Below are 19158 nucleotides of genomic sequence, written 5' to 3' on the forward strand. Positions count from 1 at the left end.
CATGAAGATAATTTATACTTTTCAGTGCAGATGTGCTTAGGTTAAATGTTTGGGAGCTTTTGACTTCCTGCTGATGTGGCCATAAGTCATAAGCATGTAGCACATTGATTCTGTTTCCTATAAAGTGACTGATCTAGTTGCCACTTGTGTTTGGGGTGGGCTACACCCTGCCACTTACTGGCTACAAGACCTTCAGTTGTAATTGTTCATTTTCCATGACTCTGCAAGACGGATATCATGAACTGGGAATAACATGTTTTGCAGACTGACTTGTAGATAATAGAAATATATTGTAAAGCCCCAATTACAGTACCTGGCACACAGTAGGTACTCACTCAATAACTGGTGATGGAGAGGAAAGTAAGAGAAGGTGCAAGCTAGGAGCAGGAATATCACCTTGAATGGTGATGTCTGCTGAGGGACAAGTCAGCTGTGGCTTGTAAACAGAATCCAACCTAGCCTGTGCACACATACGTAAAGGTGTGTAGAAAAGGTGTCATTTCAAATGGCAAGATCAGCAAAGGCCTAGATCACCAGGTTGTCAGTGATGTGAGGGGCGGTCAAACCTGAGGTTGCAGACCTTGTGAGCTAGAGCATCTGGCTCAGACCCACTGAGGGGACTTGGTGGGGCCTCAGGACAGTGACTGTATTCGCTTTCCAGTGCTGTGATAAAATACCTGAAAAACTCAGAGGAGGTGGATTGATTTTGGCTCACAGTTTCAGAGGTGTCAGTTCATGGTCACTTGGCTCCATTGCTTCTCAGCTGTGGTGAGACAGAACATCACGGTGGTGAGTATGAGGTAGAGTCAAGCAGTTCGCCTCTTGGTGATACTGGTCTCAGAGGCCAGGATCTGGTCCTTGTTCCCCTGGAACACCTGAGAAACACTGAGGCAAGCGTAGAAAACAAGTTTTATTTAAGAGGAACCGAGATAGACTTCTCTGGAAAGAAGTGGGGCTCAGAGCTAGTACCTATGGGAGTGGTTGTGTCTTGCTTTTTTTTTTTTACAGACCCCCAAAATCTACCCCATTTCCCCTCCCTATATGCCTAAGGATAGGAAGGAGCAGCCCGGGGTAATTGCTTGTGTTGGAAGTGTGATCCCTGGAGGTGTGATCCTAAATTAGCTGTTAGCAACCCCTTGCTGGTCTTTGATACCAGCCCTCATCTTCTCAACCCCCATCATTTACTACCTATACTGACTGCTGGGCCTTCTGCCTCCTGCCTCAGTTTGTTGAGGAATGTGACATTTCCTATCCTCTCAGGCCTGGTGGGCCTGCAGGCAGATTACTTTTCAGCAAAGAAAGCATGTGGGGAGTCAATTTAGTGGGCTCATTTTATAGAATTATTTTCTTAACCTCAGTCCCCACCATTCTCATTTATTTGTCCCTTTACAGTGGCAGCCAGGAAACAGAGAAAAGAGAAAGGAAGGGCCTGGGGACAATAAACCCTTTGAAGGCCTTCTTCTCTACTCCCTCAGGAGCTACTTCTTTAACCAGACCTCACCTCCCAAAGCAGCACCACCAGCTGGGGACCAAACCTTCAACATATGAACCTTTGGGGGACATTCCAGATTCCAACTATAACATCCTGCCCCTGGCCCCCAGAGGCTCATCCATCTCACAATTCAAAATTGATTCAGTCCACCTCTGAGAGTTCCCATAGTTGTAATGATTCTAGCACTGTGCAAAATCCCAAAGTCTCTTGAGTCTGAAAGCAAACTGTTAGCCATGAACCTCTATTTAAAAAAAAAAAGAGAGAATTCCAGAACAAAATCAAGCTGTATGCCTCCAGCATACAATGGCACAGGGTAAACATTCTGGTTCCAAAAGGGTAGAACAAAAGAATACCAAGAAAGCAAGACCAAAGCTCAGCAGGACAAACATCAAATCCTATAGCTCCCCGTCAGGCACCTGGGCCATGTAGTGCATGATGTGAGCTCTAAGGGGCTGAGCAGCCTTGCCCCTGTGGCCTGGTTGGTAGCAGCCCACATGGCCAGTCTTGGGCTGGCTCTGTTTGCTGCCTGCAGCTTCCCTTAGCAGATGTTACACACTCCTGGCATTCCAGGGTTTCCATTGCAGCTTCAATTTCACTTTCACAGCTTGCCCTCTCAGGGCTGCCTAGAAGAATTCCAGCCCTGTCATACAATGTCTGACCTCCCAGGCCTTCCTTTTAAACCTCAGTGGAAGCCTCCATTACCCAGTTGCTCTTGTATTCTGCATACCTACAAAACAGCACCACGTGGACAATGCCAAGGCCTGCTGCCAGGGGGAACAGTAATTGGGCCCACTTACACCATGGCTGCAGAGGCCTCTGAGTGTCTAGACATTTGAACATGTTGAAATGATTCCTAGGAACAACTTCCTATATGGCCCTGTGTATGCAGGTTGCCCACGGACTTTCTTCTCAAAGCAAAGTCTTTCAAAGAAGTTTACGCTTTTATGCCCAAGAGCCTGCACTGGGTGGAGTCTGCCCAATTCCTGAAACTCCTCCAAGGCATCTTTCCTACTATCCCAGGATAAAGCACTTGGTTTCTTTATAATGATTCTAATCTCTCCAGCAACCGCGCCTTCCTCGGCCCCAATTTCACACGGGACACTCTTCTGGCCACACTGCAAAGTTTTCAAATTTTCCTACTCTCCTTTTTCTTCCTGATTCTTACAATAAATCTGGTTAAAAACCACCAGCAAGGGGGCTGGGGTTGTGGCTCAGTGGTAGAGGGCACGCCTAGCATGCGTGAGGCACTGGGTTCGATCCTCAGCACCACATAAAAATAAAAAAAAGATATTGTGTTCACCTATAACTAAAAAATAAATATTTAAAACAAAAAAACCACCGGCGAGGGCTGGCTGGGGTTGTTGCTTAGTGGTAGAGTGCTTGCCTTGCATGCGGGAGGCAATGGGTTTGATCCTCAACACCACATAAAAAATAAAGGTATTGTGTCCACCTATAACTAAAAACATAAAAACAATATTTTAAAAAATAAACCAGCAGCAATACCCATTCTATCTCCTAAATGCTGTGCCGCCTTAAATTTCTTCCATCACACTGATTAGTTCATTATCCTTAAACTCAGCCTCACTGAAAGTCTCAAGACATTGGCAAAGTATAAACAAGTTCTTTACTAGAATGTAACCCCAATGGCTTCTATCCAATTCCCAGTGGAGTCGTCATTCCCATCTGAAACCTCGTGAGGATGGTTTTCACATTCCTATTGGTGTTCTGACCTTCCCAGTTCACATCAAAATCATGCATTAAGCGCTGCTTAGACATTCTAGGCCTTCTTCATCCTCATCTCCAAACCTTTCCAAACTCCTCCCAGGTATTAGTTCCAAAGGCTTTTGAACCATATTGTCAGGTATAGTCACAGCAACAGCCCAGCTCCTGGTATGAGTTTCCTATGTTAGTGACCTTTCCATTGCTGTGACAAAATACTCAAGGAAAACAAAGGAGAAAAGGCTTATTTTGGTTCATGCTTTCAGAGATTTCAGTCCATGCTCACTTGTCTCTCTTGTTTCTAGGCTGTGGTGAGGCAGAACATTATGGTGGGGAGGGGTAGAGCAGAGCTGTTCATGGCAGCCAGGAAGCAGGGAAAGAGAAATAAACCCTTCAACACCACCCCGTCCCTTGAGCTACTTCCTCCAACAAGGCTATACCTCCTGAAGTTCCCACCACCTCCCAGTGGTGCCGCCAGCTGGGACTAAGTCTTCAACACATGGGCCTTTGGAGGGCATTCCAGATCCAAGTGCTATCGGTTTTTTTTTTTTTTTCCTCTCCCCTTAAAGGTAGTTTTACTATTTGGATAGAAATCTAAGACTGGGATTTTAAGTTTAATACAATTTGTTAAAACCCAGTTAGCTAAGGACTAATGCTGAAGTCAACTAGGGTGGTATGGAGATGCCTCTGTCAACTTAAAAAGATATTTAATACACTTCTGCCAGGCCCTTGCTCCCATTAAATAGCTTATGAATATTATTTATGAGCCATTTTTACTTTTTCTTGTAACTATTAAAAATTGTGTCAAGTCATCCCCCTGCCCTTGAATAAGCTGGTTGGGGGGAGTACCCCTTGGAAGAGTGATGGATGACCAATCAACAGCTGTAAACCTGTTATTCACATCAGCAGTATGGAGGAAGTTCGCATGTGCTCCGACTTGACAGTTGGTGACAAGCTGCCCAGTGCACAGGTTCTGATTCTTCTTGTAGGTGAGACTGTCATCTTGTTTAAAGAACCCCTTAGAAAATTCCAGTGTGCAGCCTGGTTGGAAAACTACCCTCCTCTCCACTCAGTTTGGATGGAGACATCTCTGTAGAAGCCAGGAACCTTAGTTCATTAGGGTAGAAACCCAACTGGAGTTCCCCCAAGTTGGCATCTGGGACCTAGCTTGGGAGGCAGTGGTCTTTATAGAGAGATTGAAATTGGACTTAAAGTTCCTGTCTTTGTTTTATGCAACAAAAACCATTCTCTGGTTATACTTGAGCAAAAGAGAAATACATTGGAAAGGAATCCAGGGGATCACTGAAGGACAAGGTGTAGGGGGCAGTAGTAGGAGGTCTCAAGGTCTGGTTCCTAGAAGTTATCAGAGAGCCTCTTCAGTGCTCACCATTAGGATAAATGCTCTTCAACTTAAAAAGTTATTTTTGAGGACGCTGACTTGTTCATTTATGGATTCTGGTAGCTGTCTACACAGAATTTTTAGAAATACTATAGAAATTGCAAGCCAGAGTGTTTTGTATATGCTAACAAATAATTTTAGAGAAGCAGAATGAAGGTTTTTGATCGAAGAAGATTGAGGATTGAAGGGAAGAGTTGAACAGAAGAGTAAATCATTCCTGAAACGGACTCGAGTTCTCACCTACATCTCCTGGATTCGGTTCTGAGGCCAAAGAGTGGCCTCTCCCATTCTTGCCTCATGGGATGCGCAGCTGATGACCCATTGCCAAGGCCACCTGGGCAACGCATTTTAGGTGCAGCTGCAACTTTGACGAATCTTTTCCCTTCTCACTTGGTGCATACTCCTTATCTCTCGAGGTGGATCATTCCTATCACCATATAGATACATTCGAATATTTCCCTTCTCCAAACAAATCAAAACGAAATCAGTTTCCCTGATGCTTCTCCAGCTGTCACCCTTTTATTTGTTCCCCTTTGTGGCAAAACTATCTCCAACTCTGCTTCTCATTAAACCCTTTCATTATAACATATAGAGACGGAGAGAGGACTTAGTGTTCTGTCATGGACATGGATGGTGGAGAGGAGTCCACAGGGCCCCTTGGGGCTTTGTCCCTGCCCAGTGGCAGGAGTGAAGTGTGGGCTCCAAGGTCCAGCATGAGCCATACACCCACAGCTTCCCTTTCTCTTATAAGCACAACCTGGTTCCCATGATATCTTCGGGCCTGTCAGGACCTGTGAACCTGCCGACGGTGGTGTCAGTACAGAAAGCCTCCCAGGTCACCTCTGATGCCCACTTGCACCTGCATGTTCCAGATGCCAGTTGCTGCATGGCAAACCACACCCAAATATAAATGGCTTAAGAAATGGTCAATGTTGGTTTTTTTTTTTTTTCCCCCTGCTCAAAAATGTGAGATTTGAGCAGTGGTTGGTGGGAGCTGCTTATTTCCTCTCCAGAGGGATTTGACTCAACCTGAGGCTGGCCGATCCATTCCCAGATGGTTCTCCTGAGGTTGGTGAGTCAGGACCAGCTGTCCACGTCCCTCTGCATGGACCTCTCAGTGGGGCAGCTTAGGTTCATGGCAGAGTAGCTGGGATAGAGGAGTGAAGATTCACATTAGCTGCTTGTTGTTGAAAGAAAGTACCACAAACAACAGCTTAAGGCAATAGAACTGGATTATTTTAGGGCGTTATATGTTACGAGTCTGGTATGGGCCTTACTGGGCTGAAGTCAACATGTTGGAAGGCTGTGTTCTTTTTTTTGGGGGGGAGGCACCAGGGATTGAATTCAAGGCACTTGACCACTGAACCACATCCCCAGCTCTATTTTGTATTTTATTTAGAGACAGTGTCTCACTGAGTTGCTTAGCATCTAGCCATTGCTGAGGCTGGCTTTGAACTCACCATCCCCCGGTCTCAGCCTCCCAAGCCACTGGGATTACAGGCATGTACCACTGTGCCCAGCCAGGCTATATCCCTTTCTGGGGCTCTAGGAGAGTCATTTCCTTGCCATCAGGTTGGCAGAATCCAGACCTTTCCAACTGCAGGACATTACTATTTCCTAGCTGGCTGTTGCTGAAGGGAAGGCCTGGAGGAAGGTCCATATGATGCAAATGTAGCACATTACAGAGTTTTAACAGACCAGCCCCCCACCACGGGGGACTTGGGTAAGCCCACCAACTGTGAGAGCTTTGACTATCCCTTGAATGGCTCCAGTCAAGTTTCTGTTTACCATACCTGGAGAGTTCCCATTATATAGACAAATAATATTTTAGCTAACATTTTATTCCTTTAATTGTAAAATTTATGCACTTTAAAAAATATATTTTTAGTTGTAGATGGACACAATATCTTTGTTTTATTTGTTTTTATTTTTTTAATGTGATGCTGGGGATCAAACCCAGTGCTTTACGCATGCTAGTCAAGCGCTCTACCGCTGAGCTACAATCCTGGCCCTAATTTGTGCATTTTTTATATATACACAAAACATTGTATCTGCTCATCATGTAGGTCATGTTTTTTGGTTCTAATTAGTTATACATAACAGTAGAATGCATTTTGACACATCACACATAAATGAAGTATGACTTCTCATTCGTCTGGTTGTACATGATATAGAATTACACAGGTCATATAATCATATATGCACATTCTACTATCCTTCCTACCCCCAAACCCCCTTCCCTCCCTTCACTCCCCTCTATCTAGTCCAAAATACCTCTATTCCCCCCCACCTCATATCATGTTTTGAAATATGTACACATTATGGAACGGCTAAATTGAGCTAATTAACACACTACTCCACATATTTACCCTTGTTTTGTGGTGGGAACATTAAAACCTACTTTCAGCAATTTTCAAGAATTGTATACTTTGCTATTAATTAGGTCACTGTGTTGTATAGTAGATCTCTTGAATTTACCATCCTGTCTAACTGAAACTATCATTTAACCAACATTCTTTCAGTGTTCAGGAAGTTACATTTCACTGCTTATTAAAAAGAACCAATTTGCAGTCCTACCAGAAATATATGAGTGTACCTTTTTTTCCCACATCCTTGCCAAAATTTATTGTTGCTTTTATTCTTGATAATTGACTAGAGTGTGATGAAATCTTAGAGTAGTTTTGATTTGCATTGCTCTAATTGCTGGAGATGTTGAACATTTTTTCATATGTTTGTTGGTGGATTGTATTTCTTTTTCTGTGAAGTGTCTGTTCAGTTACTTAGCCCATTTATTGACTGGGTTATTTGTTGTTGTTATTTTTTGGTGTTGAGGTTTTTGATTCTTTATATATCCTAGAGATTAGTGCTCTATCTGAGTAAAGATTTTCTCCCATTCTGTAGTAAAGATTTTCTCCCATTCTGTAGGCTCCCTCTTCATGCTATTGATTGCTTCCTTTGCTGAGAAGAAGCTTCTTAGTTTGAACCTATCCCATTTATTGATTCTTGATTTTACTTCTTATGCTTTACTCCAGTGACACAGCCGTATCAATGTTTATAACAGCTCAACTCATGGTAGTTAAATTGTAGAACCAACCTAGGTGCCCTTCAAAAGATGAATGGATAGATAAAATGTGATATATATTGCTAAGAGCCACAGCCAAGTAATATGATGCATGGCACTTTTGGTTGTAAGGTGATGCCAGCTAGCCATTGAGATGATATGATTATGTTAAGATTTGCATTCATATGGATATTGGACTCCTGCTGTTCACCTCGGCCTGGAGAGTTCCCATTGGTTGGGGAAGTACAGTAGGAGGAGGGAATTTCGGGGCAGGAAGTTGTTCTGGGGTTCCAGTAGACCCACCGCGTGGGTGGACCGGCTTCTTCCCGGACGTGTACGGGGTATTGGTGGCATTTTCAAAAATAAAGTTTTGTTCCTGCTTGAGTGGCTCGTGATTCTGTGCCCAGCCAGACTGCGGCTATATATATATATATATATATATATATATATATATATAATGAAATATTACTCAGCCTTAAAGAAGAATTAAATTATGGCATTTGCCAGTAAATGAATAGAGCTGGAGAATATCATGTTAAGTAAAATATGCCAATCCCCAAAAACCAAAGTCCAAATGTTTTCTCTGATATACAGATGCTAATTCATAATAAGGGGGTGGGGCTAGGGAAGAATAGAGGTACTTTGGATTAGATATAGGGGAGTGAAAGAAAGGGAGGGGTATAGGGGTAGGAAGGATAAAAGAATGAATCTGACATTATTACCCTATGTACATATATAACTACATGACCAGTGTGGTTCTACATCATGTACAGTCAGAAGAATGAGAAATTATACTCCATTTATGTGTAATATGTCAAAATGCATTCTACTGTCATGGATAACTAATTAGAACAAATAAAAATAATTTTAAAAATATAAAAAAGGAATCAAGGTACTAGGGGCCAAAATGGAGCAGATCATAATCCACTTATGTGTGAACATGTTAAAACAAACCCTATATTATGCAGTTATTCATGCTCTATAAAAACATTTTAAAAAGAAGGTAGCTCAGAGGCAGAGTCTCACCTAATTTTACAAAGCACTTTCCCATCCATTATGTCTCTCGTAAGTTGGCTTGGTTTAACTGGCTTTGTAGGGAAGGAAATATTAAGAGGTGATTATATAGGGGAGTTCATATTCAGTGAGACAAGGTAAGGCTAGCTGCTGTAACAAATATGTCTTGACTCTGCAGTGGTGTTGCCCGAGGGGATGTTATTTCTCACTTGTGGAAGCTCCAGCTTTAGCAGGAACTCTGCCGACAGGCTCTGCCATCTTCAGCCTGGCTGCAAGGTAGCTCTAGGTGTTGGTGTCGACATCCAGCTGGTGGGAGGGGAGGACAGAACATGGAGGAGGTTTTCCTGGTTTGGGCCAGGAGCGTGCACATCACTTCTGATCATATGCCACTGTTCAGAACTTAGCCACTTAGCCATTCTAGATGCCAGGGGTATGGGAAGCAGAGTCCCCCAGTGGATTGTCATTTCCCAGAAACTACAAGATAGAAAAGCAGCACTTGATGGACACTGGCTGCCTCTGCCACAGCCTCAGCTCAGTGTCTGACACCTAGAATGCTCAGTCCAAACTGTCTTGGTACACTGAAAATCTCAGGTAACTTCCCAAGTGCTTTTGATGTAGCAACTCATTTTATTCTCATAGAAACATTAGGCATAGTCATTTTTAAGAACCTCATTTTATAGATGTAGAGACCGAGACTCAGAAAGGCTTAGTTATTTGTTCAGGGTCACACAGGAGTAAGTGATGGAGTCCAATCCACATCCCAAAGCCTGACTTAAGATCTCCCCTATATAATCACCTCTTAATATTTCCTTCCCTACAAAGCCATGTTAAACCAAGCCAACTTACGAGAGACAAAATGGATGGGAAAGTGCTTTGTTAAACTATGAGGTGAAATAAAATCAGTTTGGCTTAGGTTTGGGGTCCCAGTCCCCTGCTAGGCACCAGGTTCTCCCTCTCCTGGGTTCTCATGGCACATGGCACAAACTGTGAATTTCTCATTGCTGTCCCCAGGCCTGGCACAGGACCTCGCACACAGCAGGTGCTCAGCACCTTTCTCCATGGATCACAAAAAGCACATGCTAGGTGTCCAAGAGAAGAACGAGCCAGACATTTTCTGTCTTTAGGAAGCTCAGAGTCAGAAAGGGTTAAATACAGACAGTTACTGTGATTGGTGAGAAATAAATGTGATGGAGAGGGGGACGAGTCCACAGGGAACACAGGAGAGCAGGCCAAGTAAAGAACCTTTTATTTCAGCTACCATCTGCCCACCCATCCCACACATCTTCACTGAGTACCTACTGTGTGCTGGGCACCACTGTCTTATGTGCTGGAGACATGGAAATGACCAAGCCCAAGTCCTTCCCACAGAGCCTTTGTTCTAGTGGGAGAGAGGCCACAGGTGTCTGTGTGGCAGGAGCACTTGGTGAGAAGGCAGACCAGGTATGTGGGCACGGCATGGTGTGGTGGGCAAGCTGCCTCTCCTGGGGTCAGTCCCACACCCTCTGTGGCCGGTGAGGAGACCCAGGCCTCCTATGCTTGCTCCTGCACCCCTGCAGTGGTTCACTCTTGAAGTCACTAGTTTACTTGCTGAGTGTGTATGCTGGCTGGGCTCTGGGCACAACTGAGGACACAGGGCTTCCGGCGGAAACGGCCTGAGTCCAGGCTGTGTGTCACACTCCTGTCTCTGCACATGCTGGGGCATCTTTCCAGGTGCCCTTCCTGGCTCCACCTGGCCCATTATTCCTGGATATAAAGCCTGTGCAGGTGTATTCTCCTCCCTGACCTCTGGGCCTTCCTGGCCGATAGGGAACCTCAACCCTCCTTCCAACCTCCCCTCCTAGCAGTCTCCTCTGTCTCCCCCTCTGAGACCTGGGTTCCTTGAAGGGGAGAGCTAAGCCTCAGCTCACCAGCCAGTGCTAAGAAGTCAGGTGTCCCCAGAGTCCATCTCCATCTGCACAGCAGCTCCACACCAGCAGCCCTCATTGCTGAATCCCGAGTGCCTGGAAGGGAACCTCACTGTGGAGAAGTGTGTAGATCAAAGGCAGGTGGGGGGGGGGCAGGTAAGGCAGGTCTCCAGGCTGATTCTCTGCGGGGGCCCAGGGCAGTCAGGACAGGTTATTGTGACTTGCTGGACCCAATACGAACTGGAAAAGGCCCCCTGGTTTAAAAATAAAGAATTTCAAGACAGCAAGAGAAGTGTTAGACTGAAGTGGCACCTCTTTTCTCCACAGAAAAGCCCTCTTCATCATGGCTGATTTTAGGACTGTCAGCAAAAGAGTCTCTGCGAAAAAGAGTCCAATGTAGATAAACTTCCTATTTTCGAGTCGCCCTGTTTACTTGGCCACTGGCCGGGAAGATACCAGCACTCCAGGTGCTGGACACCCCCTCACTAGTTTTTCACAAACATATCCAGTATAGTACTTTGTAGAAATGTGCAAACAAGGCCTCTGGCCTTGAGCTGAGCTTCACCGAGATGTCTACATTTTTAAGATAAGTTACAAATGGGCTCCATGGTAACAGCTGGCAGGGGGAGGAAAGAAAGGGGAGATGAAGCTCTCCCCTTCTCAGGGGTTGTCCTTGAAGAATTAACTTGCCCAGAACAGTGAAAGAAAAAGCTGCTTTTATGTGAACTTCTGCAGACTGTGAACTTCTGAGTCCCTCCCCTTACACACTGGGTATAAAACTCTGAAACGCCCTGAACTCGGGGTTCAGGGGATTAATTGATTATAGCAAAAGCTGTACCCTCTGAACCTGGCTGCAACCAAATAAATCTGTTTCCTGCTATCTTCGGTGCCTTGCCTTGTCTGTCCCTACAACAAGTCCACAGGGCAGGGGTCATATGAGAGTCCACCCTGGGTACTGCACAAGGTGCTTACAAGCCAGGCTCCTCCTGCCTTTTCCCGGGTTCAGATACCCAGGTTCTACATTCCTCTTTCTCGTGCCCTTAAGGCCCCTGCCTCTCATCTTAGTCACCTTCAACCTTAGGACTTGGTTTATTTTATGTTTTTTCAGAAACCTGCCTGGATTTCCTCTTAGTGGCACCAGGGTGGAGTCCTTAGGGAACACAGCCCGCTTCTGGGAGGGGTCTGTTCCAGGTGCGCACTGAGGGCTTTGGAAGGGGAGCCCCGGGACTGAGGGACCGAGGGTCAGGGGATTTGGGCAGTGTTCCTTGTCCCAGCTCCGTCCTGAGGCTGAGACAGTCCCCATTTCCTTGGAGGGCGAGGGATGGTCTCTTCCTAGGAAGTGGCTCGGGTCCTGTTCCGCGTCTGAGCATATTGCCCCCAACATACAGGCATACCAGCCCGACAAATAAGAGACCCACAAAAGGACGCCCCTCCTCCTCTTCCCCACCCGGGTCAGACACAGGAGCGACCCACACAGAGACCACAGATAGCAGAAATCCGCAGGGATCAGAACGGACAGACGCACGGACGCACGCACACCCGCAGGCTCGCCCCAGCTCTGGGAGTCCAGCTGCCGGCTGCACTGGCAGCCGTGCAGCTGTGACTTCAGCTCCACCGCAGCCACACCCCCAGCTCACTCCCTAGGGTTACAGCAGGGCGACCCTCTGTGTCCCCTGTCCCTACAATACCAACTCTGCCAGTGGGCGAGAGGCAACTCTCGCTGCTCTGCGTTTCCCTGGGGCGCGGGGGTGGCTGTGGGCGGGTGTCGGGCAGGGCTGGCCTGGGAGCGCGGGATCAGAAGCCTGGAGAGTCCTGGGAGGACCCCAGGGGTCGCGGCTGCTGAGAGGGGACGCGGACAGTTGAAATCCGGAGCGCGTAGACACCTGGGGCAGGGAGCGGGAGGTGAGGGGACGGGAGTGCCTTGGCAAAGGGCACCAGGCACCGGGGCAGAAGAGGGTAGGGCAGGGATCAGAGTGGCAGTAGGTGAGGGGGCTGATTGACAGAGGGCTCCAGGCAAGGACAGAAGCCAGGAGCAACAGGCGGGGACGGCCTCACACGCCTCCTGGCGAGACCAGGCTAGATCTCTTGAAGATGCCCGCGGGCCCCGGGACACCCGCCTCGCCGGGAGCATCAGCGAGCGCCTCGGACCGGGGCTCATCGGGGCCCCCAGACTGCCCGCCCTCCCCGCTCCTGACTCGGGGGTCCCGGGAATCCCCGGCCTCTCGACAGACCGCGGTTCGCGCCAGCGTTCCGCAAAAGCTGGCGGAGACGCTGAGCAGCCAGTACGGGCTGAACGTGTTCGTGGCAGGGCTGCTGTTCCTGCTGGCCTGGGCGGTGCACGCCGCGGGCGTGGGCAAGCGGGACCTGCTCTGCTTCCTCACGGCGCTCATGCTGCTGCAGCTGCTCTGGATGCTGTGGTACGTGGGCCGCAGCTACGCGCAGCGCCGCCTCATCCGCCCCAAGGACGCGCACGCCGGGGCGCAGTGGCTCCGCGGTGAGTGCAGCGGGCGCGCCCTCCCCTCCAGCGCTCTTTCCCTCTTTCTGGGCCTCTTTTCTGGCTCTCTCTTCCCGAGGTCCGTCTCTGCTTCAAACCTGGGTCCCCTCTGTCCTCAGCTCTTGCCTTACATCATGAAAATCACAGTTTCACACAGCGCTCACAGCTTTCCCTGAGTACAGCCCTGCAGTGGTGTCACTGACCCCAGGGTGCCTGCCACGCTCCCCTTCCTGGCACCCCCTTCCTGGCACCGGAGGACTCCGAGATCTGGCTCGGATGGCGCCTTTCCTCTCCTGCCCTCCGGAGCACTGTCCGGACTCGGTTCCAGGCTCAGTGTCACTTGCCTCCACGCCAGCTGCTCCCTCCTGCGGGAATGCCTTCCCCCTGCCCTGTCCCCTGCTGCTTTCCCAGCCAAGGCTCAGGCCTCCCCTATTCTTCCCAGGGGAGTTTTTCCAACACCCCACTTTGTGGTTCTGACCATGCCCTCCATTCCTGGCACTGGCCTGGGGGAGGGTCACTGTTCTTGAAGCCTCTGTTCCTCCACCACTCCCGGGAAGCCCGGTGACACTCTTTCCTTAGCACTAGAGCCCCCTCGGGGCCTGGGGTGGAACAGGTGCTAAGGAAGTGAGACTGTGGAAGGGGCCCAGTACCCAGGAGCCACTCTGCCTGGACAGAAGCACGGGCTACTTCTCAGGACACACTCGCTGACACTGTAAAGTGGGACCCCTGCCTCCTGGAGATGCTGCTCCTCAGCCCTGGTGCCAGGTGAAGGAGCCGGACCTGCCCAGGGCTACAGGGGCTGTGGGAGTGGCTGTGAGAGGGCTCCAGGAGCCGACAGTGCCCTGTACACCAAGAGGTCTGGACACACCACACACCTCTACTCAGATTCTCAGGCTGGATGAGAATTTAAATCTCCATTAGAGTGGGCAGGTGACTTGGTGGCCTCACCCACTGGGGGCCCCAGACTCCGCCCCTGCAAGCGGAGCTCTCACCCTGGATGGGCTGAGGTTGCTGGCACAGAGTGGGCACCGCACTGTCAGCTCTCCTTCCCAGGTCCTTCCCCCTGGTCTGGCCCCATTGCCACCATCCCCTGCTGTGCCTGGCAGGAGGGGCTCCTCCCTCCCGTGGCCACAAGGTGCTCTTTGTGGGGCTCTTTTGTCCCTCATCAGTTTCTGCCTCATGTTGTGACTAACAGGGACCACATCTAGTCTTTGGGGAAACTGGATTCCACTCCAGGTGGCCCAAACTCCTCTCTGAAAATGGCTGTTTTAGGATAGTTCGTGGTTTTAGGACTCTGAGTGACAGGGAGTCCATTGCCACACAGGACAGACACACCCAGCAGGACATGGGACGGTGTTTTAGGATATCCATCCACACAGGCTAAACAATAAAGCCCCAGGGTTTGCCTGTCCTCTCCAGCAGGGAAGCAGCTGTCTTTGTCCTTCTCTTGCTCTCTTTCTCCTCCCTTTCTTCCACCATCCCTCCTTCCCTCCACATCCCTCCACGCCCATTTCTTCCCCACCATCCTTTCTTCCCTCTCCTCCCTCCATTCCTCCTCTCTTCCTTCCTTTCTCCTTCCTGGGCCTCATCCTTCCTTCCTCTCTCCCTGTTCCTCCTCTCTCCCCACCTCTGCCCCACCCCACCCCCTCCTCTGGGCTTACTTAGGGCAGAAGTGGCTGTGCTGTTCCAGGCTTGGGCAGCCAGAGGGAACGATGGGAGAGAACGGCATTTCCTGGTGGCCCTGCTCTATGGGGCAGGTCTTTGTGACCTCAAGTAGAGGTGGAATAAATGAGGCAAGATTGGGAGAGCACAGAGTGGGCGTCCAGTAAGGGGTGGCTGCTTGTCCACTCAGCAGGTCGCCCCTCAGGACATCCAGCCAGGCGAGGCACGGGGACCCTGGAAAGGGGTTGGCTTTGGAATCCTTGACTTGGGGCCTCTGTCCCATCCCCAGCACCTCTGAGTTCCCACTAGTAAGTAAGAAAAGAGCTGAAGCTGCTTGCCTGGGCTGGGGCCCAGTTGTGGAGCACTGGCCTGGCATGTGTGAGGCACTGGGTTCAATTCTCAGCACCACATTAAAAAAATGAACAAATACAGTTAAAAAAGAAGAATTGCAGCTGCTGCCTCTAGGGAGGAGCTGGGGGTGCCGAGGGAAAGCAGTTCGCCATTCCCATGGATGAGCTGAGTGTTCATCAAGAAAACATGAAGCAGTTACGAACCCCAGGGAACTGGGGTGCCAAGAGGAGGCACTCTCCATCCGGTAGGAGCTGAGGTTTTGCTGGATTCATAGCTGGAAAGAGAAGGTCAGCCTGGGAACCCAGCTCTCTCCTGTTCTGGTGCCAGAATCCTCTATGTGTGTGAATCTCTGAGAACAAGCCACCTGTGAAAGTCCAGGCCCTGAGGCTCTCTAGAGAGGTTCTGGGCTCCGGATGGCTTCCAGGCATCCCCCAGGGCAGGACTCTGGTCCAGTGGGTGGGTGTGAAAAAGGGAAGACTTTCTTTGGAACAGAGAGTATTGACCTTCCTGAAGAATGGCAGCAGAGTGGCTTATCAGCCTAGCTTCTCCGCTTGCTAAACGAAGGGACTGGTTTCATCCAGAGCGATGGCAGCTGACACCTGGTGCCTGCCATGACACCTGGTGCCACCTAACGAAAGACCACTTTGCCCCAGTAACGGCCAGGGTCCTGTTTCTCTTGGTCTCTATGCTAAGGTTGGCACGGTGAGACCATGTTTCCCTTGTCCAAAGACCAGAGAAGTGTCTTCAGGCAAGTGGTGGGAACAGTGGTGGGAGGAGCCCGAGCCACGGCTGCTGAGAGGTTTGGAATGCTGGGCTCATTACAAGCACCGTCTGGTTACTAGTAAGTGCTTCTGCTGTTCGTGTAAGTCGTCACCCTCAGATTTGTTCCTTTCATGAGCTCAGATCCTCATTTAGCCTCAGAGTGAGGCCGGTCCATGTCTGTGACTCATCTCACCTTTGTCCAGTGTGCCAGCCACAGGCCACCTGGAAGTGGTTGCTCAGAGCACTGTGGTCCTGGTCCCCTTGGCTTAGCAGACAGGGGGCAGCTGTGAGCTATGGCAGGCGAGCTGTGGAGATCAGGTCCAAGTGGGGATGCAATGGTCATTTTGGGGGGAGGAGGTTGTCACCTGGTAAGAAAGTGAAGGTTGATGAAAGGGCTGGGTCCAAGCGTGTGTGTGTGTGTGTGTGTGTGTGTGTGTCTGTGTGTGTGGAGGGCTGGGCATCCTCAGGGATGGTGGTCAAGAGCGGAGGAGGGGGAGAGGACACTAGAGCAGAGGAGAGGGAAGGTTCCTGCAGCCCTCCCTTCAGGGAGCTCAGAGCCTGGTGGGGCGGCCAGGGCTGGTGTGGGGGTGCAGAGCCCGTGTGGGTCCTGTGGTGAGGCGTGAAGACTTGAGGAGGCGGGGTGGGGGGGCTCCCCATGGGTGCTTGTGCACAACGGCCAGGCTTTGCCTGGCTTTTCCTCCTGGGAACCTACCCCTCCCCAACTATGCAGCTCCCTGCTTCTGTGGGCACAGCCTCCCAGACGTGCCTCACTTCTTTGGGCTTCTGTGCCCGTCCCTGATCACAGCTTGATGGAGACAGAGTTTGCACACTTCGCAATTCACCCATTCAAAGCCAGTGTTGTTTTGTTTGTTTTTTGTTTGTTTTTAATTTTTGATGTAGGTGGACAGAATACTCGTTTTATTTTTCTGTGGTGCTGCTAAGGATCAAACCTAGGGCCTCATACATGTTAGGCAAGTGCTCTGCCACTGAGCTCCAGTCCAGCCCTAAAGCCAGGGTTTTTTAGGACCTGCGTGGAAGTGTGCACCCAGAGCCATGATCAGCACCCTCCCACTGCCAGAGGACCTCCCTGTACCGTAGCCGTTGACCCCTGCTCTCCACTCGCCTTAGGCAACTGCTGGTCCACTTCCTGGCCCACAGATGGGCCTGTTCTGGTCTCTTCCTATGAACGCAGTGGCACAACGTGTGGCCTTCGTGGTGGCTTCTTTCCCTCAATCACCGTGTTTTCGAGGTTGGCAGGGCTGGAGGGGGTGCGCTCATTCCATCTGCTTGGTGAGGCAGCAGAAGCGGCTTCAGGAGGATGGCCGACTCCCCCTTCTACCACGCGGCCTGCGCAGTGGTTTCATTAATGAGGTTCTGGCATTCAGTTAGTTAGAAGAGATCAAAATAAAACACACAGACAGTACCTTATTTTAATGCTAGGTCCAAGACGGCTCGCCTCTTTTCCCTGCCTCCAGCCGCCCAGCAGGGCAGCGAGGATTACTCTGGGCTAACAGGAGAGAGAGAGAGCGAACACGCCGGGGATCAGCCTTTTATTTGGGGGAAACAAGAGATTCAGGGGAGAATTCCATCCAATGAAGGTTGAGGGGGGGCTGTACTCCAAGGTCAGGGTCAGTGATTGGGTCTCCAGGGTCAGTGGTTACGCACACCCCCACACGGATGGGCTCTCTCATCAGGAAAGGGTCGGGATAACTCCGACACAGCCAGAGTGCCTCAGGCCCTTAACGGGAGTCACCCAATCACGTGTCAGAATGGCTCCCCACATATTCCCCCTTTTTATTCTTAACAATGAGGCGGCGGTTCACTCTCTGGAGTCCCTGGATTCTTGATTGGAAGACTCGCCATCCTATAGTTACAATACAAAAGAGAATTAACAGCAAGGAGAATAATCCAATAAGGTACCAAGCGGAGTGCTTAAGAATATTTCCAGGGTTGAATCCATTTAATTCCTTCAATATTTGGTTAGCCAAAGAAGAAGGATCTGAAAAATCAGCTCTATTATTTTGAATGTCTTGGATATGGTGATGAAGTTCCAGAATATCCAAGCTATTATTACTATTTTGCCAAATGCCTAATAAATGGTTTTTAACCTTCTCCCAATCCCAGAGAGAAGCATTGTACTTGGCAGCTGTAACACATACATACTTATAATTAGCATGGCATTTAAGCCTTTCCTTAAATTTTAAGGCTGAAAGTTCATTACCAATGTTAATAACAGTCGCCTCTAAGGCGTTTAACTTAGTCTCAATCCTTTCATCAATATTTACTTGATTACGCAGAGCCTTGGAAGTATTTTGAGCTAAATTATTAAGAAATTTTGCATGTTGAATATTCTGAGACAATGTCAGAGATGCAGAGACGGTTGAGGCAATAAATGAGACCAGTGCTAAGACACCAACAATTATGACTCCAATAGCACGTTTAGGTCTTGTTAGCTGGGCATGAATTTGCTGCAGGACTTGTAAACCAGCATCAGCATACCATGGCTCTGAAATTTTAGCAGGTAATAAAACAAAAGAGGGCTGATGAAGTATCAGCACTCCTTTTCCTCCATTATACCTAGAAATACAATTGGTTAGGTTGCACTTATTACAAGTAACAAAATATCTATCATCTATCCATCTAACTTTTACATTTCCAATAATTAAAACATAAGGAGATTGGACACAGGCTCTTAGGCCATAGCAAGATCCCTCTTTACAGTTCTTGCCGACAAATTTTGGTAAAGGTTTATCTGTAAAATGTAAATATTCTGAGGCAGCAATTAAACGCCAAATATCTCTTTGAATGCCTCCTTCACTATAAGTCAAAATATTACTAACAAATCCTGCAGGTGTTATAGCAGAATTTCTTCATAATTGTCTCTTATCAATTTTTGGAGACCAGTCTAAAATATACCCACTAGCTTTAGACACCTTATGTTGTACAGGAAAGGTATTTACACAATCCATCCATTTAGGAAAGGTGCCAATTTCAATTATAGAACTATTTGGACAGTGGGGTACCGGTGGAGGTTTTGCAGAAATGACTGGCTTGTTATGGGAAAGTCCCATCTTAATTATTGATCTAGTATTAGGTTTTAAGTCTCCATAAATAGAATTATTTGTCAGTCTAGGTTTACCAATCGCTGTCTTTTCTTCAAATGATACTTTTAGACAGCCAGCATGTTTATCATGTGACCAACATAAAGGCAATTGGGCACTGTAGCCAGAATAATTAAATCTAGTCACATGACTGGGAGTAATATGAGTATCTGTAAATCCTCCCATCATGAATGAGTCA

At 48.6% G+C, this 19158-nt stretch overlaps 1 protein-coding gene across 1 annotated transcript in view; it reads left to right on the top strand.

Moving 5' to 3' along the window:
* Nucleotides 1–12359: 12359 nt before the first annotated feature.
* Nucleotides 12360–19158, top strand: part of OTOP1 (otopetrin 1) — a gene marked incomplete at its 3' end in the record, with an annotated part of 29845 nt that continues 23046 nt past the window's right edge. The window contains exon 1 of the mRNA XM_081304481.1: nucleotides 12360–13083. Coding sequence (XP_081160607.1) covers nucleotides 12681–13083 — 403 coding nt within the window. The 5' untranslated portion in view covers nucleotides 12360–12680. The remainder of the gene's footprint in view (nucleotides 13084–19158) is intronic.

The sequence above is a fragment of the Spermophilus citellus genome (assembly GCF_964194105.1).
Source record: "Spermophilus citellus genome assembly, chromosome: 8".
Classification (NCBI taxonomy): Eukaryota; Metazoa; Chordata; class Mammalia; order Rodentia; family Sciuridae; genus Spermophilus; species Spermophilus citellus.